At 43.3% G+C, this 23129-nt stretch overlaps 1 protein-coding gene across 3 annotated transcripts in view; it reads left to right on the top strand.

Moving 5' to 3' along the window:
* Positions 1–23129, top strand: part of AFAP1 (actin filament associated protein 1) — a 95609-nt gene that overhangs the window by 64664 nt on the left and 7816 nt on the right. For 2 of the 3 annotated variants that reach the window (XM_072126136.1, XM_072126135.1), the window contains exons 7-13: positions 7640–7732; positions 9125–9203; positions 13514–13666; positions 15075–15286; positions 15461–15606; positions 18872–18989; positions 20582–20836. In XM_072126136.1, the coding sequence (XP_071982237.1) occupies positions 7640–7732; positions 9125–9203; positions 13514–13666; positions 15075–15286; positions 15461–15606; positions 18872–18989; positions 20582–20836 (1056 nt within the window). The remainder of the gene's footprint in view (positions 1–7639; positions 7733–9124; positions 9204–13513; positions 13667–15074; positions 15287–15460; positions 15607–18871; positions 18990–20581; positions 20837–23129) is intronic. The other variant, XM_072126137.1, reaches the window with a different exon arrangement.

The raw sequence follows: 23129 nt of genomic DNA, 5'->3' as shown, positions 1-23129 counted from the left end.
CTTCTCCAGGGAATGTTGGAATTTTGGGTTATATACCATCTGCCTCCATACCCCAGTATTGTTCAGCTGTTCCTCTTGACCCTGCTACGTGATGATGGAGATAGCATTGCCGCAGCTGTTCCTGAATTCCAGTTGTCCTCATGTTTCTAGAAAGATTACAATTATCCCTATCACCTTCTCTGTTAGAATTCCTCTTTTACCCTTTTCATATGTTATGGAAAATTCCTCGGCAGCATCTGACTATTTTCTCTGTTCGGAGTCCCGGTTTCTGTTTCATGTAATAATTTCGAGTAACATTTCCAACTACAACACATTAATGTGTGAAATCTCCATCTGGAAGACGCCATACTTGAGATGTGTTACTTCGTAAACTGCAGCAGGTCCTCCAAACACAAAGTATTGCATTTTGTCTTTGGCGTGGGAAGCAGTTGAGCACCGGATTTCTTCTCTGGAGAAGGAGATTTTACTACTGTGATAATTATCGGCATCCTCCATGATGAAGTGTAAAAGCTTAGAGTACTACCTTCTGCTTGCGGAGCTCATCCAGAATGCAAAAAGTCTTTGAATTTTTTTTGCATCTTCACATGGTTTTGCATTATTAGAGCAGCAGTTAATGCTCCAGAGCTGCTCTTTATACTCGTCGAGGTGCAGGGTATGGGAACCACTTTTTAGTTGGCAGAACCAACTACCTTTTTCACCCTTACTTTTACCACAACAAAAACTGGGAAAAAATATTGACTTGGGGTGGGAAATGCAGCCAAGCAGAGCCCCCCTCAGTAATAAAATGTCCTCAGATCCCCCTCAGTAATACATTGTCCAACAGAGTCCCCCTTTAATGGTAAAATGTCCAGCAGAGTCCCCTTTAACCTTGCGATCTCCCGCCGGTGCACACTATGATGCGGCGGTGTCGCCACTCATGACGTCATCAGCGGCTACACTGGCGCATCTTAGTATGTGCCCGCCGGCAAATCGCATGGACGCGACTCTGCGGCTAGAAAAGAAAGAAGACAGGAGACGCCGGGAGCTTCCGTCATGGATAGGTAGCACCGGAGGGTGAGTATTGCATTTTTTTTCCGTGTTTAAGCCGAGGTGAGGTTCTTCAGCACAATTTTTGTGCTGAAAAACTCGGCTTATCCACGAGTATATACGGTACTCTTATAACCACCTTTGATCTGAAGGTGCACTACACCTGCAGCTGTGCCCCCCTTTAATACAAATATACACATAGCATCACTACCACTTGATACTACTTGTTTTTCAAATTATCTCCTCTATGGCTTGTGCTTTTCCTTGTCTGAGAACATGAGGAGCTTCTTCACATTCCTTATAAATAAGAGACATATGAGATATTTTCCTCCCTCGGGATATTTACGGATATAAGGATATTATTATAAATGAAAATGTACACTGCACTACAGGGGACCTGTACATGGGGCACATGGATAATCTCATGTTATGGGGCAATCCCACAATAAAAGAAAGCAAGTGGTAGTAAGGCTTTGAGTTGTTGACTGTTATCTCACAGCTATATCTGTTTTTGGGAAAGCTGGGTGAGGATATGGCTAATGTTACGGTACATTAGAAGGAGGAATTGTAATTGAGTTTTTAGCGGGTTGTTCCTTCTCTTACTGCTTCATATCATCCTGCTGATAGGAATTTACAAGGAAAAGAGCCCCCAATTCTTGTATATCCTGACTTTATGATCAGTGTCGGTCCAGATTTTGGGTCTGGGGTTCTGTGACCCTTTTAATGGGAACTTTGCTATCCGCTGTGCAGATGAAAATATGAAACTCTGCATTCAAGGGAATAAAAAATGATGAATGGGGTGTAGCATTACTCAGGGTTAGCAATCCATCAATGTTTCTTTAGATGAATTTTGAGCAATAATTAAAAATTGCCGAAAAATTATACAGCCACTTCAAAGGGTTTTTCTGCCTGAGATTTGTGGATATGCCATAAATGGGAGTAACCCTTTAAATGGCTGGAATACCCCTTTAATTGGATGTCATAGTATAACATTGAGTGATAGAAACTCAGACTGTAATCCACAGGACATGAAGGAGCTATATTCAGTAACAAATCAAAGGCCACATCTGAGGTAAATGCTTGTCTAGACAGCAAAACCACGCTAATGGCCTGAGGGCTGGGTATAAGGAAACGGCCCCCTTTATATTCCCTGTCATTTAAAGCCCTTCCTTAAGACGCAAGTACAATAACTATTAATTAGAATGAAGCTCTTTGACCAGGGAAAGGGTCATGACTCAGGATGAAAACAGACTGTCTGAGATCTCAGGCAAAATTTATTACATTGACTACTGGGGAGATATATGGAGCTTTCAAGGACACATCCCTGTCTTTGTTGTCTGTGGTAACTAATCACAGAGCAGCTTATATTTTTCAAGAGCAGGACAAGGAATGAAAGATGCTCTCTGATTGGTTGCTGTCAGGATGGGTGCAGGACTAGGGTGCACGACTCAGGACTAGGCCGCAAGTCCTCCAATAATAAATAAAAGAAAGTGAGCAGCACTCCAGTTGTAGTGGTAAACCAAGATGTGGTCTTCTTTATTCCATTCAAGTGACAATAGCGACGTTTTAGCTCAAGAAGAGCCTTTATCAAGAAATATATAATATATATAATTAGCGGGATAAAAAGCAGATTATGGGGCTTATTTACTAAGGTCCCGCGGCCGCATTTCCGTCGGGTTATCCAGCGTTTTTCGAGGTTCACGGCGAGGATTATGTCGCACGCGATCGGATTTTGGCACATCGGCACCGGCTTTCAAGCGACACGGGTGGCGGGCTTGGGGGCGACGGACGATCTGACAAATTTGGATTGAGTGTTGGATTTGACATGTCAAATGTGTCGCAAGACATGCACTCACATACACCGGAAGGAAGAAGGTGAACTCCGGCGGACCTCAGTGGGGAAGCGACACATGCAGGACATTGGGCGCACGATCTTAGTGAATCGCGCCGGACAGTCATCGGACCGGACGGATCGGGGATTGCGACAGGACCAGGTAAGTAAATGCGCGCCCCTATATATTTAGACCCAGGAGCTCCATTTACTCCTCTGTGTAATGGTCTATTCACACAGTGTATGTGTACTGTATGCTAAGGGGGAAATTACTATTATGGTTGTCACCTCGGAGTAACTCACCAGCAACGATTCCAAGTTGTCCAGCCCTGAGGTCAATGTCCATTTCACTAATGTTTGTTTTAGTATCATACAAACACATAGGGGGTCATTTACTAAGGGCCCGATTCGCGTTTTCCCGATGTGTTACCCGAATATTTCCGATTTGCGCCGATTTCCCCTGTATTGCCCCGGGATTTTGGCGCACGCGATCGGATTGTGTCGCATCGGCGCCAGCATGCACGCAACGGAAATCGGGGGGCGTGGCTGAAGGAAAACCCGACGGATTCGGAGAAACCGTCGCATTTAAAAAAAGAAATGTGCCGCTTGGGACGCGCTTACCTTCACTTGGTCCAGCCCGGTGAACTCCAGCGCGTTCAGATGCTTTTCAGCGCAGCAGCGCCACCTGGTGGACGGCGGAGGAACTACCTTGATGAATCCTGGCCGGACCCGAATCCAGCGCAGAGAACGCGCCACTGGATCACGAACGGACCGGGTAAGTAAATCTGCCCCATAGAAATGAATTTATCCTAGTGTTATCCATTGCATCACTGGATACCACATCAATTTTTGTGTGCGTGAGGGCTAAGGCCTAGTTCACACAGCAGATAGTCTGTCTTGATATCCTCGCAAAATCTGCCTTCCAATGAGTAGAAATAAGGTAACATGTGGGATAAGCCACATTGTGGCCTTTTTTGGATCAAGTTCTGAACCGGGAGATCACCTCAAGAATGTGGCTTTTTTCTCATGGGAAATTGACATGACCTGCAGATCTACAGCTTCAATGTAAATTTTCTGTTGCAGATCCAGTAGAATCTGCATATATTATTTGCAGATTCTCTGCAGAATTTTTTTAAATCCACACCCATTTGCAGTTGTCATAAGCAGTTGCCTAAAATTTCTTAATAGGGGTTGTTTTCTATTTTTTAATGTTCCTGAGCCGATATATATAAATGTATGTATGTATGTATATACGGTATATATATATATGTACAATTTTGAATTCTACCTCTGGAGTCCTGCTTGCTTTTTCCAATTTCTATCCAGGACCTTGGCGGGCTTTGCACCCCTCCTCCATAGGGGTTCCACAAAGCTGTGCGGACTTGAACTCATATATATAGTGTCACTCATGTGTTACTGCTGCATTCGGTGTATGCGCTATGCTGGCTAGTCAACTCTAGTGTTGGCTGCAAACAAAATTATTCTTAATTGTATACAGTATTTTTCGGACTATAAGGCGCACAAAAAAATCCTTTGAGTTTCTTAGAAAGGTGCGCCTTATAGTCTTGTGCGCCTTATATATGAACCATACAGCTGCCTTGAGCTGTGCACAGGTCTGCCACCTGCTGGTCATTCATCCTTATAATCAGGTGCGCCTTATAGTCCGGTGCGCCTTATATATGAACCTAGACGTTTTAGCAGACCTTTATTGATGGTGCGCCTTATAATCCGGTGCGCCTTATAGTCCAAAAAATACGGGTACTCATGTATAATAATTGAAGCCCTGTATTAGTCAATTACAAGCAGAGTCCCCCATCAAAGTTGATCAGATCTTTAGTTATTGGTAAGTTTTATTCTTGGGCCGTCTTCTCTTCAGACAGAAGCATGCGGCACAGTGTATCAGCTTACAATCTATAAGAAGCAGTAGTTTCTGGGCTGCACTGTTTGCACGTGTAGGAGTCGTGGGACTGATTTAATCAGACAAAAGCCTTTTAACATGAGTCTTTTCCTGGGGAGACTTCATGTATAGCCGGTCAGGGCAGAATGTGGTGAGCGCAGCAGTTTTTAGCCAGATATCGGATTTAGCATAAACATGTGTTTAATATGAGTCCGCACCTATATGTGCATGAGGTGTGACAGGGGGCCGACTGGATGGAGAGCACGAATTCTTCAATGCTACTTTGTGCACTTGCCAAAGCGCTTCCCAGTGTTTTGTCTGTAGCTTGCATTACACAAGGCGCTTGCCAAAATAACTTAATCAGCGCGAGGAGCCAAAAAAAGTCCACAATGAGTTCAAATGTCAAACAAGAGGTAAAAATAAAGTTCCAGGATGCTGAGTAATTGGATTCTTTTGTGCGAGGGAAGAGTGTGTCCTGTACATGGTTTAGCTGCTTTGTGATTCTTAGAGCTTTGTGTAGTCCGTGGTCATACGGCTTCATAGATTATATTTGTCCTCCTTCTTTTATTAGAAGATTCCTCAACAATAAATTGATAAAACTGTAGGTTGTCTTGGATCAATAACAATCATTTGTAATATTGTCAAGATCTTATCTGCATGTGTTGAGTTTTCCTGTAGCGCCTCAACAGGTCTAATGAGGCATTACACCAATGAAGGGTCTGTGCATGTAATGCATGTACTTATTGGGTCCTCCAAAGAAAGAGGACCCAATACACTTGTGATAGTCCTCTCTAGTGGACCTACTGTCAACACATAAGTCATAATTACATTTTTTAAAGCCAGGCAACTACTTGGGATGAATGTTCTGCAATATAAAACCCATTCAAAAATACTCAGTGAGTGTTTTTTGAGGGGTGTGTCACATATTCATATAGGCAGAGAGGTATATACAACTTCATAGAGAGACTTTGACTATAGAGAGGGCACCGCATGTTCATGCATTACACCAATGGCCTAAATTTATCATGTAATGCTTCATTTTTATCTGTGGGGGCGCTGCAGGCAACCTCAACACTTAAACTCTGATTAATCAAAGAGTCTACTAATTTGGAATTCTCCCAACTAGCCAGTACAGCATTACTGGCTAACAAAAATGACACAGCGCCAAACATGTCTAGAGGTTGTGCATGGTATTGCAGCCATGGCAAGTTCACTTTAATTTAGCCGCAATGCAAGGCGTGACCCGTGGACAGAGGAGGCGCTGTTTTAGGACAAAATCAGCCACATGTCTTTTAGTTTTGGAAGCTAAATCTTCCTGGAATCTGATGCACTTGTTTCAAAAAGTCACATAAAAAACATTAGGGTCCTGATTGATATTCATCGCCAGCCGCCCGGTGATTAGATCACAACCAGACCATTTATTTTTCTTTGCTAACTTGAACTCGAACCTGCATAGGGACTCGGGGGAAACTCGTGTTATTTTTGGGCTGCGGCCATGGAATGGCTTTTGATGTTGGTTCAGGCGATTGGTATAATCCACGACAATTATGTGGACTCCGCACCTGCAGATCTGCAAACCAGAGAGGTGTAGGGCTAACAGCTGCAGAATGACAATGACACGACTATAGGCTATATGACAAGGCTGCATAGGGACACATGTAGGGACAATGACTAGTCTATATAGGGGCACATGTAGGGACAATGACCAGTCTATATAGGGACACATGTAGGGACAATGACCAGTCTATATAGGGACACATGTAGGGACAATGACCAGTCTATATAGGGACACATGTAGGGACAATGACTAGTCTATATAGGGACACATGTAGGGACAATGACTAGTCTATATAGGGGCACATGTAGGGACAATGACCAGTCTATATAGGGACACATGTAGGGACAATGACTAGTCTATATAGGGGCACATGTAGGGACAATGACCAGTCTATATAGGGACACATGTAGGGACAATGACCAGTCTATATAGGGACACATGTAGGGACAATGACTAGTCTATATAGGGGCACATGTAGGGACAATGACCAGTCTATATAGGGACACATGTAGGGACAATGACCAGTCTATATAGGGACACATGTAGGGACAATGACTAGTCTATATAGGGACACATGTAGGGACAATGACTAGTCTATATAGGGACACATGTAGGGACAATGACTAGTCTATATAGGGACACATGTAGGGACAATGACTAGTCTATATAGGGACACATGTAGGGACAATGACCAGTCTATATAGGGACACATGTAGGGACAATGACCAGTCTATATAGGGACACATGTAGGGACAATGACTAGTCTATATAGGGACACATGTAGGGACAATGACTAGTCTATATAGGGACGCATGTAGGGACAATGACTAGTCTATATAGGGACGCATGTAGGGACAATGACTAGTCTATATAGGGACACATGTACAGAAAATGACAAGGTTATATAAGGAGGGACATGTAGAGATACTGACAAGGCTATACAAGGACAAATGTAGGGACAGTGACTAATCTATATAGGAACACATGTAGGGACAATGACGAGGCCACATAGGGATATATGTATCGACCATGATGAGGCTATATAGGGACAAATGTAGGGACTATGACAAGGCCTCTGGCCGTGATCCATTACTGATGTCATCTTCATAGAGAATTTTTCTAGAATTATACTATTGAATAGAAGCAGTATGCATCCAACTGTAATGAGCTCCCCCTACTGGTGGCTCCAGTCTGCCCCTAATTTATTGTTTGACAAAAAGGTGTTCATTTTTGATATCACATGATTTTATCTTTATGTATTTTTCTGGATGATAGGTTTGTAAAACTACATAATAAATAAGGCATCTTTTCTTTCCCTTTGTTGCAGGTGATTAAAGAAGTATGCAGTAGTTTTGGTGGGGCAGTGGACTCCGATGGACCCTCTTCAAGTTCTCCTGTGCCAAAGACTGAAATGGAAAGGGTAAAATTACTTTGTGTTTATTTTAAATGTTACATTTAAACTTTAGGCACAAAATTGCCATAGAATTAAAAAATTATAATATACCTTTTACTGGATGCTTGTAACCACCACTTTTTATTGAGGTTTTATTTTTTTCACACTCCCACCATATGTGAGAGTATGATCAGGTGTCTGACTCACATCTCCAGCAGGTGTGTCTGTAGAGTGCAGGGTGTTTTGTACCATCTCAATGGTGCAGATTTACTTACCCGGTCCATTCGCGTTCCAGCGGCGCGTTCTCTGCGCTCGATTCGGGTCCGGCCGGGATTTATTAAGGTAGTTCCTCCACCGTCCACCAGGTGGCGCTGCTGCGCACTGGAATACACCGAGCCGGGCTGAGTGAAGGTAAGTGCAATTTTCGCGACCCTTTTTTTTTTTTTTTTTTTTTTTTTTTTAAATGCAGCGTTTTTTTTCCGAATACGTCGGGTTTTCGTTCGCCCACGCCCCCGATTTCCGTTGCGTGCATGCCGGCGCCGATGCGCCACAATCCGATCGCGTGCGCCAAAATCCCAGGGCAATTCAGGGGAAATTGGCGCAAATCGGAAATATTTGGCTAACACGTCGGGAAAACGCGAATCGGGCCCTTAGTAAATGACCCCCAATGTGCGTTTAAAGTGTGTTTCTTGCATGGTGATGCATTTTGAGGGGCCACAACTGATTTTAAGAATATGTTCATTTTCTTCTGGTTCGAGATGTATCCGTAGCTCCTTTTCCCATGCCGCAATGTATTGTGGATTAGATGAGCTCTCTAGGTCTGTTAGTTTTTTTTGCAGATAGTGGATGTAAGTTTGGGGATCTGTGATAGTGTTGAGAAGTTCCTCATACCAGGTTAAGTTTCCCTTTTGATGACTTTGTATAAAATTTTTTATGTGTTGCAAAATGGTGAAAAAATAGTGTTTTGGACAATTTTATACTTTTATAGATAGGTTTTCTTATATCCCAAAAGTCCCCCAACATGTTTATGATTTAATTTTTATATCAGTTCTAAGTGAATATTTATATATATTTTTTACTATTTTTTTAGGCACCCTAGGGTACTTTATCCCTAGGGGGGTCTGATCACTCCTACATTATGCTGCAATACTACAGTATTGCAATAGGGTTTTTTTTTTTGCTATCTATAACATTGTGCCACTAGTGTATTTCGCTGGATGACAGGTCATGGAGTGCCCGGAAGGGATCGTCACTCCTCGATGACAACACAGGGTGCAGCGATCACAGCCACAATGGTGCCGCCGATTATGCATGTGGCATTTAACGATCGGTGCCTGCACCGATCGTGGTTGTTACCAGTGGCAAACCTGACAATTGGCTGCTAATACATAATTTGTTTTTTTTTTAAATTTTATTCAGAGAACATCAGAGAGGCTCAATTCAGACGGAGAATGTAACGCGGAGAATGGCACAACAATGGTCAACGGCAAGGAACCCGGTATGTATACATATACATTGGACAGTGCTGTCTGCAAATAAATAAGGGCACAGAGATAATTTAATCTTGTAACTAAATCTACCTGAATATAACCTGGATTGTGCACATTTAGGGTTTGGTCTTGTACCTGTTTCAGCTTACAGCAAATCACATCCTTGTTGGTTTCCAGTTCTTAACTGAAAATATGCAAAGTTGCATGAGGGTAAGATGACAGGAACACAGAAGGCCTCTTGTTGGATTATTGTTCCGATCCTTAAATTATTAAAATCAGATTGGAGGGTTCTGACTCCTGGCACCACTGTCTGTCAGCTGCTGCATTCTCTTCATTGTTTACCAGCCACAGCACCATTGTTTTAGTAGTGGTCGTGCCTGAGATTACAGCTCATTCCCATTGAAGGGAATAGGACTGAGTCATAATACCAAGCAAACCATAAAACTGGTCCCTGTCTCTTTAAGGGACACTTTCGCCATATATTACTTCGCTAAACCCTCAGTTAGAGGATGAACCACAAGTAGGACAGAACCACAAGTCTGATTAGATCTGAAAAATAAACTGCTTATCTTTAATAGTATATTTTTTAGCTATTATAGAACCAAAGCATCTTAAGTCTTTCTCCCCCTTTAGCCTCTGAGCTTGACTCCTCTGAGATAAAATATGACTCTTCTCTGCTTATTTTCACATGACTTTGTAGGAAATTCTTTTCATAGGTAAATGGGTGAGACTTCACATAAAAGAGGGAATTCTAGGAAGGATATTTTATACCTTACCTAAGGGGGGTCTTAGTTTAATGGGGTAAAATGTGGTGGCAGCTTCCCTTTAAACTCAAGCAGGTTATTACTCTGCATCCTCAGTGACTGTACTGTAAGCAGCACATGAAGATATTATATGATCCGCCAGTCACTGATGAGTCTGTGGAGCCAAGTCTTTAATTTGTGGCCCCACATCTTGGTCATAAATATAAATGAAGGCAGCTGGCGGTCGGCCGCCTGCTCCCAAGGTCATACTTCTGCCACTGACAACATATGGCCGTGCATTCGCCAGCCTGACAAGCAGCAGGATAACTTACAGCAGATAATCAATAGCAAGACCCAGCGGGATCTTCCTAATGTAACTGCAAGTGAACGGCTCAAGAGAGATGACACATTCAACGATCAGCTTAACCTCCTGGAAAAGATTGAGCCTTAACTTCTGATTCTTATCTCTGCTCTGTGTCCTGCAATCCAAAAGAGGTCCCAAAAATTTATAATAATTCTTTATTTATATAGCGCACACAGATTACGCAGCGCTGCACAGAGTTTGCCAAATCAGTCGCTGTCCCCAATGGGGCTCACAATCTAATCATCCTACCAGTGTGTTTGGGAGTGTGGGAGGAAACCGGAAGATCCAGAGGAAACCCAAGCAAACACAGAGAGAACATACAAACTCTTTTCAGATGTTGACCCCCGGCCCCCAGCACTTCAAGGCTGTAATGCTAATCATTAAGCCACCATTTATTCATGATTCAACATCATCAGTAATACGGAATAATATCCATCTGATAGACGGAATTTTCTTAAAGAGAACCGTGCTAATGACTTGTTAGAAATTTTTTTTCCAAATTCTAAAGGAATGCACAAGTTCCAAGGTTGATACCAAAGTCCCACTATGTATAACAACATAGCACCTGGACCTTTAGGGATCCTACCAAAAAAATGGGTCCTTTGCACCAGTACATACCGGTATATGGATTGTACTTTTAATTTACCCAGAAAAGTTGCAACTTTCTTTACTTCATTAGTGTGTTTTCTACATTACCCGTGACCTACCAGATAATATCTTACTATCTATGAGCAGTGATGGTGTCAAACCAGTATTTATGTAGTCCTGGGGGCAGAGGTCACACATACAGGAACCAAAGGGTCATACATGAGCTACCGAGAGGAAGTCATCTCTCCATGAAGATTTACACTAGAACAAAGTATACAGCTGTAGGGAAGTCGGGTGGTCTACACAGAGGAGACAAGAGGACGTCATTTTGTCTTAATGACAAAGGAGGTGAAGGAATCACTGCTGCTGGAGGTGGCTTAAAACTGGGGAAGTTTTGGACTATCCTTACATTGGCCATCAATACCAGACACCCAATATTGCACCATTCACATGACTCTCACATTGTTTGATTAGTCACCAGATTTTATCACATGACACTCACCCCCTCCGTTAGGGGATGAAATGCACTTTCTAAAATTCTCACTTTTTATGTGAAATCTCATCCTTGTACAAAAATCTCCTCCAAAGTCAAGTGAAAATGAGCAGAGAAGACTCGTATTTTGCGTTGAATTAGGTTTAGAGAGAGAGCCACTTCAGACGCCCCTTTTGGTGTCATATTAAAGATAAGATTCTCATCTTTCAAATCGCATCCGGCTTGTGATTCGGAGAGCTACAGAAATGGAGATACAGGCAGGTAAAAAAAAAGGCAAAAATTGGATCTTGTAGGGGATTCTTATCTATAATATGACACCAAATGTATCTTTTTGATACAATCTTTTGATATCACTTACAATGGATTTATGAGGAAACAAATATATGGAGACTGGAGGGACTGGATTGTATAAACCAGGACTGGATGGAGCATCTGAAGGCGCCTTTGTTGGGTTACTATAATTGGAGATATATCATTGTAAAAGCTAAAATCTTGGTTCCTAAGGTGCAAAGCGGTTACTTCTATTTTATGGTACAAAATGCATCCAGCCCTCCATTAATCACAATGAAAGTGACTGGTGTTTGGCTCTCCTTATATTCTGCTTTCATGGTAATACAGCGAGAGGCCAAGAAAAGCCGCTCACATGCATTCCTCCTCTCTGTGGCATTGCTGGAAGGGGTCATTGGCACACACTGTTGGCATGCCACCCTATAGGGATATAGGCTTAATCCGATCACCATGGGAAATGTCACCAGCAGTCCTGGCATTGCCTAATTTTATCAGGTTTCTCATCATTTATATGGACCGGGCAGTGACTTTCTTTGGCTCTGGCTTTGTTTGTCATGAGAAACCTTGTGTATGTGCTTATTATATGGATACAGTAACGCTATCAGTATTCCTGGCATCCTCATGTGATGAATACTGGCCCTTGGACATCTCCTCTGTTAGAACTTTCTTTTATCAACTAGGAAGAATGTGACCCCAATTCTTGGGATTAATAGGGGTCCCAGTGGTCTTTCAGTATATATAGAGTATATATTGTCTCTACACATAATTTACAGATTTTTTTGGAGAGAAAGATCAGGACTGCACACACTATACAATGATCTATTCCCGCGAAGAATTTGACCAAATCGCTTAAAGAGAACCTGTCTTCAGGTTATACCCACTAAACTGTCCCTGAGGTAGGGTATGAAATGTCCTTTCTCAATTTTATATGAAATCTCCCCCAAAGTAAGACAAATATGACTCTTCTCACCTCATTTTCACATGAGATGTGTCAAGTTTAGTGGTTGCAGAAACTTCAGAAACCCCTATATTATGTTGTATAGTACCTCGAAGTAAGATTTATGTGTTATATCAAAGATAATGGCTTATGGCTTTGTGATCTACAGAGATACAGGCAGTTAACGACATAGTTGGAAATGCAAGCTGCAGATAAAGATCCAGTTCCCACCTTGTCCATAAGCCTGATGTGATTTGAAAGATAAGATTCTTTTCTTTAATATGACACAAAAACGTTGTTTCTAGGTGCTATAGAACCCGAGATGGAGATTGGGGCTTCTGAAGTGACATTACCCCTTCAGGCACTAAACTTGAGACCCATGAGACCCATCTCATGTGAAAATGGGATGAAAAGAGTCATGTTTGCCTGACTTTGGGGGAGACTTTTTATATGTAAATAGATGAGAATTTACTTAAAAGAGAGACTTCTAAAAAGGACATTTCATCCCCTACCTGGGGGGGCTAGTGGTTTAGAGGGGTAATACCTGGTGACCGGTCTCCTTTAAACTCAATGACCTCTTCACAGTGAGTGGTGTTCACCGTTGCAATATGGCACCAGCAGTGACCAAGACCCAGCAGCCAACCAGAACCAATACTGACAGCCTAACCCCGCCATGGTGATCAGTCTGGGGTCCCCACAAAAACCGCACTACAGAAACAGCAGACTCACTACTACGTACGGGCTTAGACACTAACCAGTAGGCGGCAATCTTCAGATTTATGTTGTTTGCCAAATATATTAAATATGCCAAATATTTCTGAAAACACATTATATATATATATATATATATATATATATATATATATATATATATATATATTTTTTTTTTTTTCTTCCCCTTCTAGTGAAAAGAAAGAAAAGTGGCACAAAAGCCGAGCCGAAAGGAACTGTAACCAAAGTAACGGGGAAGAAAATAACAAAAATCATTGGTCTGGGGAAGAAGAAGCCAAGTACGGATGAGCAAACTTCATCAGCAGAAGAAGATGTCCCAACGTGTGGTAAGAAATCCATTATATATTTTTTATATTTACAAGGCGGTCCCCTACTTAAGGACACCTGACTTACAGACAAGTCCTAGTTACAGAGGGACCTCTCTGACCACTGTGACCTCTGGATGTTACTATAGTCCCAGACTGCAATGATCAGCTGTAAGGTGTCTGTAATGAAGCGTTATTGATAATCCTTGTACCCATGACAGCTCCAAATTTTGAAACTCCGATTCTCACATAAAAATTCAACTTACGAACAAACCTATGGACCCTATCTTGTATGTAACCCGGGGACTGCCTATACTAGGCAGAATATAAATTTGAGGATCTGAGTGACTTTGAGACTGTATGACTCGGTCACAGCATCTCCAGACGGTTAGATCTTGTGGGTGCTGTACGTAATAGCACCCACCAAAAGTGGTCAAAGAAAGGACAACTGGTCAACCAACAACAGGGCCTGGGGCTCTAATTCTCATTGATTGGAACATAAAGCAGAAGCGGCCCGTCTGGTCCGATCCCAGGGTGGTGCCACTGTAACATAGAAGGAGTTACAGGTGACTTTGGGATGGGATGGAGACCAGTCATGGTGCCCATCTGGACCACCGCTAACATGTACATTGGGTTGTGACTAGAGATGAGCGAGCACTAAAATGCTCGAGTGCTCGTTACTCCAGTCAAACTTTTCCCGATGCTCGAGTGCTCGTCTCGAATAATGAACCCCATTGAAGTCAATGGGAGACTCGAGTATTTTTCAAGGGGACCGATAAAATGTGTCATTTTATTGAGAAATAAGGAAGTCAGTCCTGTTTCTTCGTTTTTTTTATTCAATGGAATATTCGTAGAACTTCAAAAAGTGCAGAAAGGTAGTTCCTCCGCCGTCCACCAGGTGGCGCTGCTGCGGTGAAGTTCCCCGGAGGCGCGCTGGAATGCCCTGAAATTCACCGGCCTATACCTGGTGAAGGTAAGTGTAATTTTCGCGACACATTTTTTGTCTTAAATGCAGCGTTTTTTCCGAATCCGTCAGGTTTTCGTTTGTCCACGCCCCCCGATTTCCGTTGCGTGCATGCCAGCGCCGATGCGCCACAATCCGATCGCGTGCGCCAAATTCCCGGGGCAATTCAGGTACAATCGGCGCAAATCGGAAATATTCGGGTAACACGTCGGGAAAACACGAATCGGGCCCTTAGTAAATGACCCCCAATGTGTGTGAAGAACACCTTTCTGCACTCATGTCTTCTGATAAGTTAGCAGATGTATGGAAACATCTGCAATGTGTTCTTCACTGAAGAAAGCTCGTTCTCGAGCAGGCGAAATACTCGGACGAGTATGCTCGCTCATCTCTAGTTGTGACACTCATGTGGACGGTTCCTACAGTAGTTATAGATCCGTAACCATTTTATTGTTTCCTTTATTTAAGGTTACCTTAATGTCCTTAGCAACAAAAGTTGGAGGGAACGATGGTGCCGGGTCAAAGACCATAAACTCATCTTTCATAAAGACCGCACAGATCTTAAGACACACATCGCCTCCATACCTCTAAGAGGATGCGAAGTCATCCCAGGCCTGGACTCCAAGCATCCCCTGACCTTCCGACTACTCCGTAATGGGCAGGAGGTGGCCGTACTAGAGGTATGTCTGCTGTTACACATCCAAATGTCATAGAAATGTATCTATAGCCCGAAATATTAGCTGTGATAAAACAGAAGTCACCCTGAAACAATGTAAGTAGTTAGTAGAAGTTTTAAGAACTTCTAATGGGACTGTCTGTCCGACCATCTCATTTTGACCTTGTATTTCTATTAGGCGTCTTCATCAGAAAACATGGGCCGGTGGATAGGAATCTTACTGGCAGAAAGCGGCTCTTCTACCGATCCCGGAGCGCTGCACTATGACTACATTGATGTGGACACCACGGCCAACGTCATCCAGACCGCTAAGCAATCCTTTTGGTAAGAGGATTGTAAATACTAAAGTGCACAAGTGCACAGTGATGTCACGGTACAGGGATAATGCACACAGTGATGTCACAGTACAGGGGTAATACACACAGTGATGTCACAGTACAGGGATAATATACACAGTGATGTCACAGTACAGGAATAATACACACAGTGATGTCACAGTACAGGGATAATACACAAAGTGATATCACAGTACAGGGATAATACACACAGTGATGTCACAGTACAGGGATAATACACACAGTGATGTCACAGTACAGAGATAATACACACAGTGATGTCACAGTACAGGGATAATACACACAGTGATGTCACAGTACAGAGATAATACACACAGTGATGTCACAGTACAGAGATAATACACACAGTGATGTCACAGTACAGAGATAATACACACAGTGATGTCACAGTACAGGTATAATACACATAGTGATGTCACAGTACAGGGATAATACACAAAGTGATATCACAGTACAGGGATAATACACACAGTGATGTCACAGTACAGGGATAATGCACACAGTGATGTCACAGTACAGGGATAATACACAAAGTGATATCACAGTACAGGGATAATACACACAGTGATGTCACAGTACAGAGATAATACACACAGTGATGTCACAGTACAAGGATAATACACACAGTGATGTCACAGTACAAGGATAATACACACAGTGATGTCACAGTACAGGGATAATACACACAGTGATGTCACAGTACAGGGATAATACACACAGTGATGTCACAGTACAGGGATAATTCACACAGTGATGTCACAGTACAGAGATAATACACACAGTGATGTCACAGTACAGGTATAATATACACAGTGATGTCACAGTACAGGGATAATACACACAGTGATGTCACAGTACATGGATAATATACACAGTGATGTCACAGTACAGAGATAATACACACAGTGATGTCACAGTACAGGGATAATACACACAGTGATGTCACAGTACAGGGATAATACACACAGTGATGTCACAGTACAGGGATAATACACACAGTGATGTCACAGTACAGGGATAATACACACAGTGATGTCACAGTACAGGGATAATACACACAGTGATGTCACAGTACATGGATAATATACACAGTGATGTCACAGTACAGAGATAATACACACAGTGATGTCACAGTACAGAGATAATACACACAGTGATGTCACAGTACAGGGATAATACACACAGTGATGTCACAGTACAGGGATAATACACACAGTGATGTCACAGTACAGGGATAATATACACAGTGATGTCACAGTACAGGGATAATACACACAGTGATGTCACAGTACATGGATAATATACACAGTGATGTCACAGTACAGAGATAATACACACAGTGATGTCACAGTACAGAGATAATACACACAGTGATGTCACAGTACAGGGATAATACACACAGTGATGTCACAGTACAGGGATAATACACACAGTGATGTCACAGTACAGGGATAATATACACAGTGATGTCACAGTACAGGGATAATACACACAGTGATGTCACAGTACATGGATAATATACACAGTGATGTCACAGTACAGAGATAATACACACAGTGATGTCACAGTACAGGGATAATGAAATCAAGTACTTCTGCTGACAGAGTAATGTGATCGGTACTAGATCTTTATTAGTCCATGTATGTAGAATTGTTGTTATTTATGGGCAGGCAGCAGAGATCTTGGCCCCCGTACAGATCACGCTGTGCTTCATGGCTCACATTTTGTGCTGGTATCTCTTCACCTGAGATGCACTTCCATATGTAAAATCTCATAGTCATCGTCTTATGTCTTTATTTTGTGGAACGTTTGCCAAGTAAGAGCTTAATTATTCGTTTAGGAGCTCTTCTTGTCGGCTCCTATTACTTGTCAGGCGATATGTTTATGTGTTCGCCTCTTCAAATTAACTGTACTTCAGTCCATCGGGTCAAAACCACAATTTGGCCCATTTTCCGTGTCCACTCCCTCTGATTTCACTTAGAGAAAATAAAAAGTAAAATAAATGTGCTCGCCCTCTCCGGTTATGTTCATAAAAACCTGGATAGTTTGGTGCGGATCCCTTCTGCACGGCGCCACCTAGTGGTGGTCAGTGGGGCTGCAAACCTGGCAAAAAAAATTCTGGAAATTTTTTTGGTTGATTCAGCATGAAATCTCCACTCTTTTTGGAAAAACCTCTTGCTAATGGTATAAGGTTTAATAGTATTGGCACCAGGCATTACTGATGAGCACAATCCTTGCGGACCTCCCAGATACAATGTATGGGCTGGTTCCAAGGATGTCCTCACTCCCTGATACAGCTATGGAGATGACTAGGATCCTGGTTATCCTCTAGGAACACTGTGCTACAGGATGACCTGTTACACACTGCAGATATACTCCCAATATAACGTCATGTTGGGTCCTCTCCACATGTTCCACCCTCTTTTATAGCCCCAGGGATCCATCACAATCCTAAACTCTGACATTTCTGACCTCATTGTCTTCAGCTCCTCAAGAAACTTATCATCTATGGTTAAGCAATAATACGGATCACCAAGAGGGACAATAAAGTGTATGCTCCGATCCCCAACAGACGGGCGGGTACCCTATTATGGTGGCTATAGGCAGATTCACCAATAACTTCTCCAGGATAGTCATTTAGGCTTTCTTCATATCTGCATTGTGGCTTTCAATTGTTAACCCCTTCCCTCGATAACACTGATTCCCAGCTGCAGTCAAGTGTTGATGGCAGGGATCAGAGAAGCTTTGGATCCTGGCTGTTTTACCCTTCTTGTCCAGCAGGAGGCAGCATCACTGTGTGTCTCAACTAAATACAGAAAATTTTACAGGCAGTCCCCAGGTTACGTACAAGATAGGTTCCATAGGTTTGTTGAATTTGTATGTAAGTCAAAACTGTATATTTTATAATTGTAGATCCAGACAAAAATTTTTTTTTGCCCCAGTGAGAATTGGAGTTTAAACATTTTTTGGTGTAATTGGACCAAGGATTATCAATAAAGCTTCATTACAGACACCTTACAGCCGATCATTGCAGTCTGGGATTATAGTAACATCCAGAGAGCTTCACCAGAGGTCACAGGGGGTGGAGAGGTCCGTCTGTAACTAGGGGTCATCTGTAAGTTGGGTGTCCTTAAGTAGGGGACCGCCTGTACTTTGAAAGTTACTTGTTGAGGCTTTGTAGGATTGGACACCGGGATCCTCTCCATAAGACTGTGTCCTTTTTTTTCTTTCAGTTTCATGAACAGAAGAGTAATATCCACTAACCCGTATCGTGAAGCCCCCACTAATGGCTACTCCTGTCCCAGCGGAGTAGCTCTTCACTACGATGATGTCCCGTGCATCAATGGATTGGTAAGGACATCCATACTGAAACCCACTCGAAATGTGTCATTTTATTGGTGGCTTTTGGAAAATACCGTATATGCCGGCGTATAAGACGACTGGGCGTATAAGACGACCCCCAACTTCTGCCCTAAAAATATAGAATTTGGTATATACTCACTGTATAAGACTACCCCTCTCCCAAATGAAAAAAAGTCTGCTTAAAACTTTGCAAAACAAACAAGAGAGCAAGTGCCTGGTGATCATAACTGTAAGCTGCGATATTAATGAAGATCCGACATGCTTCTGTAAGTGCCGCCTGTGACCCCCAGCTCTGTGACGCCGACCGCTGTGACAGGGCGTCTGCATTAGCATACAGCGCGCCGCCCCGTCAGTCAGTACTAAGCCTCTTCTAATGACTGTGAGAGGCGGACTGGCGCGCATGCGCGGCGGTCCCAGGAAGCGGCTCTCTGCGTGCTGACGGGGGAAAAAAACCACCTCACACAGTGCGGCCCCCGTATATCCGGCGTATAAGACGACCCCCCACTGTAGCCATTATTTTAAGGGGTTAAAAAGTAGTCTTATACGCCAGTATATACAGTACGTTTGAATTTCCCAACACTAGGATTGTAGTTTTATAATTGTATCTATAGTGTATAGGCAAGATTAAAGGGGTTATCCGGTTATAAAAATTTACTTCGGGCCGGGCTGGGGAGGGCTATTTAAAAATAATAAAGGTGTACTTACCTCCTGCGGTGCCGCTGATGTCCAGCGCCTCGGTCCGTCTGATCCGTGCCCCTGTTTGTTTACAGGGGCACAGAAGCCGCACACCGGGAACTTCTGGTCCAGGATGTGTCCGACTCCTCCCATCCGACCCTATCTCTCAGCATTGTAAGCGCTGGGAGCTGGTGTCGGATGGGACATCAGCAGCGCCGGACGAGGTAAGTACACGTTTATTTGTTTTAAATAGCACGTCTCACTCCGGCCGTAAGTAAATTTTTATACCCGGATAACCCCTTTAAAGGAACTCTACCATCAAAATCCATCATGATAAACCAACTTACTCATAGCTCCAGGCACCATGCCTGTGGTATTCGTCTTATATTTGTTATCCATGGCCTCCCACCTTCTAAAATCACCATTTCTGATTATGCTTCTGAGCCTGAAGTACTATGGGGGGAGGGGGGAGGGGGTTGTTACCAGAGCCCCTCTGTGCTGCAGATACACTGGCAGTTATGCGGTGCGGGAGAGCTCCGCCCTCCCAGTTTGTCATATTACAGCAGGTAGAAGGAGGGCAAAGTGTGGAGGGGGGAATTAAAATTTGTTCCAAGCTCAGAACTTGCCCTCTATTTGCTATGACTACATATAGTGAATGTATCAGTGCCTGAGAGTGACCTCCTGGGGTTGTGGCTCTTGGATCTACCCGGCATGGTCACATATTTGGTCACACCAGGCCAGTGTCACCTCTTTTCTATCCTGTATTTCCTTGTGGATGCCATTCTCCTGGCTGTGGTGGGTTCAGGGGTCGGCCTTGGTGCACTGTTTGTCCCCCGTGCTTCCTTCCTTTTCCCCCCTTTGCCTTCTGTTTCTTCCTAATAGTAAAGCTGTGTGTGTATTTACAGTGGAGGCCGGACGAGGATTATAACAGGCGCCCGGGAGAAGAGGTGCTCTATGATGAGGCAGATGTGTACGATAACTTACCTTCTCCAAAAATCTTTGCCCGCAACCTGGCGACTGACAAAAAGCCCAATAGGTTCTCCTGTGAGATCCTTTCTCCTAACCACTACAAATCTCCTGTCTCATCCAGTCTGTCCTCTCAGTCTGTCACTAACATCTCTCCTACTCTGGGGAGGGCGTCTTCCGGCTCTTCTTCTCAGGTACTACCTGCTTCTTGTATCTTCTGCTCACTGCATGCTCAGGCACCACGGGGCTCCAGGGGAAGGGACATGAGCAATAGTGTCCAACTGGTATCTTATCAATCCCAGTATCTGCATAGTTTCTGGGTGTTTATATTATTATATATACATTTATTTAGCCTATTCATGGGGCCTATATATTGCCTAATCAACTGGTAATTGGTTGGCTAACTCTTTCCGTCATTCAGTAGAAATTCTTCCATGGATTCTTGTATAGTTGGCATTTTCAATTATTATTTTCCAGGCCCTTAGTGTCAGATGGGTGGAGCCAGGCTGTCTGCCACCCATCTGACTACAGAGAGCCTAATTTACATAGTTTCAGCTCCTAGTATGGTAATAAGGTTCTCTACTGTCAGATGGGCGGTCCTGGGCTGGGGTAGACAGTCTGGCTCCACCCATATGATGGTAGAAATCTGAAAATAATGAGACTCATTACTAGGGAACAGGTTAGAGAGAATATTCCAACTACACCTGTATTGTAGAAGTGGTACCTGATAAAGGATACAAGGGGTTTGAGTTGATGTACATAGTAAGAGGTCCTCTTGAAAGGAAACCTACCATCAGGGATCTACCTAATAAGGTAGATCCCATGGTAAGCTTCTGCCATAACATCCATCCCCAACGCTCTGCGTATGCGCTCTAACTGACTATGCAGAATGGCACAGCCTTGGCTCTGAAGCCGGAGCTTCTGCACATGCGCAGATCTCCAGCTTCACAGTCGAGTGTATGCAGGGGCCAGGGAAAGTGTTCCAAAGAGGAGCTGGTAGGTAATGTCGAAACTGGCTACTGGGATGCGGAATATCCTGTACTCCGGCTCCGAGGTGCGGCTACTCCTAGCCCTAGTAACCTCCGGCGTAATTTGCATAAAGATAACTAATCTAAGGGGTTACACTTTATTAAATGATTTACTATTATTAGGTTGATCCACGAAGGCAGGTTTCCTTAAAATTCGGTTTATCTCTTGGTATTTGGCCAATGCGGGCTGCAGGTCATACAGTTACCTTTAACGGGCGCTCCTTTTTAAGGTTACCATCCTTTGTTGAGAGTGACCGTCTCTTCAGGACCGGTCATGTCTTGCATTACACAGACAATACATTGATTTTGATAATAAATAAGAATAATTTTTTATTTATATAGCGCGCACAAATAACGCTGCACTGCACTGATTTTGCTAAATCAGTCCCTGTCCCCATGGGGCTCACAATGTAATCAACCTACCAGTATGTTTTTGGAGTGTGGGAGGAAACCGTAGGACCTGGAGGAAACCCCGCAAACACAGAGAGAACATACAAACTCTTTACAGATGTTGACCCTGGGACTTGAACCCAGGTCCCCAGCACTGCAAGGCTGTAGTGCTAACCACTAAGCCACCGTGCCGCCCCATTTTACTTGGCATTGTGTAATGCCTGAATTGACCTGTGGAGGTGCTCTTGGGACATCACAGGGCTATGGGTTCTTTGTGTCCAAGTACGGAAATCAAGTCAAATTAAAGGAAATTGTAATTTCTACCATCAACTTCATAAACATTGTGTTTCGGCAGTGTCTGTGTGTGCACCCACAGGGGTCACTGCTCATTATCCAAAATAATAAGAAAGCCGCACTGCAGCCCCTGATTAAAAATGTCTAATTAGATCCTCAGGAAAGTCATGTAATTTCCTCCATATCCCTTAATAACTTCCAATTCATTACTTGGTACATAAATTCATTAACGTCTTTCTAATTGAATGTCTTTTCTCTTCTGCATCTCTAATCTACCGCAGATTGATATTTCCTGCTTAACTTCATTATCCCCACTGGAGGTTATTAAACCATGTCCTGATATTCTTACTGCTCCGATAATAGAGTCACACCAGGCGGCCGGTCCTAACCCACGGCCTTCATACAACCCAGATCTGTCCTGATAGTAAATTATACATAACTTCTAATTAGACCATTCAGTAAAACAGCGCCACTCCTGACTGTGATTTGTACTGGTATTGCAGCTCAGCTGTGTAGAGATGAATTGAGCTAAGCTTTAACACCACTCTCAACCCATGGTCTGGCGTGCAGCTGTTTTTGGTATTCAGCATTCTGATTAAGTTCAGTACTTTATGAAACTTTATTTCACATTACCTGGCTCCCTGCCAGGAGTGTTTGGTGAGTCCCCGGGGAGGAGGAGCTGCAGCCTGTGTGTGCCTGTGTCAGTCTCCTCTCCTCCACACTCATTCAGCTCCCTCCCCACTTCCTGTCATGTGCACTGAACAGGTAGGAGAGG

Source organism: Engystomops pustulosus, chromosome 1 (genome assembly GCF_040894005.1).
Source record: "Engystomops pustulosus chromosome 1, aEngPut4.maternal, whole genome shotgun sequence".
NCBI classification, from domain to species: Eukaryota; Metazoa; Chordata; class Amphibia; order Anura; family Leptodactylidae; genus Engystomops; species Engystomops pustulosus.
This window is presented reverse-complemented; position numbering and strand designations above follow the sequence as displayed.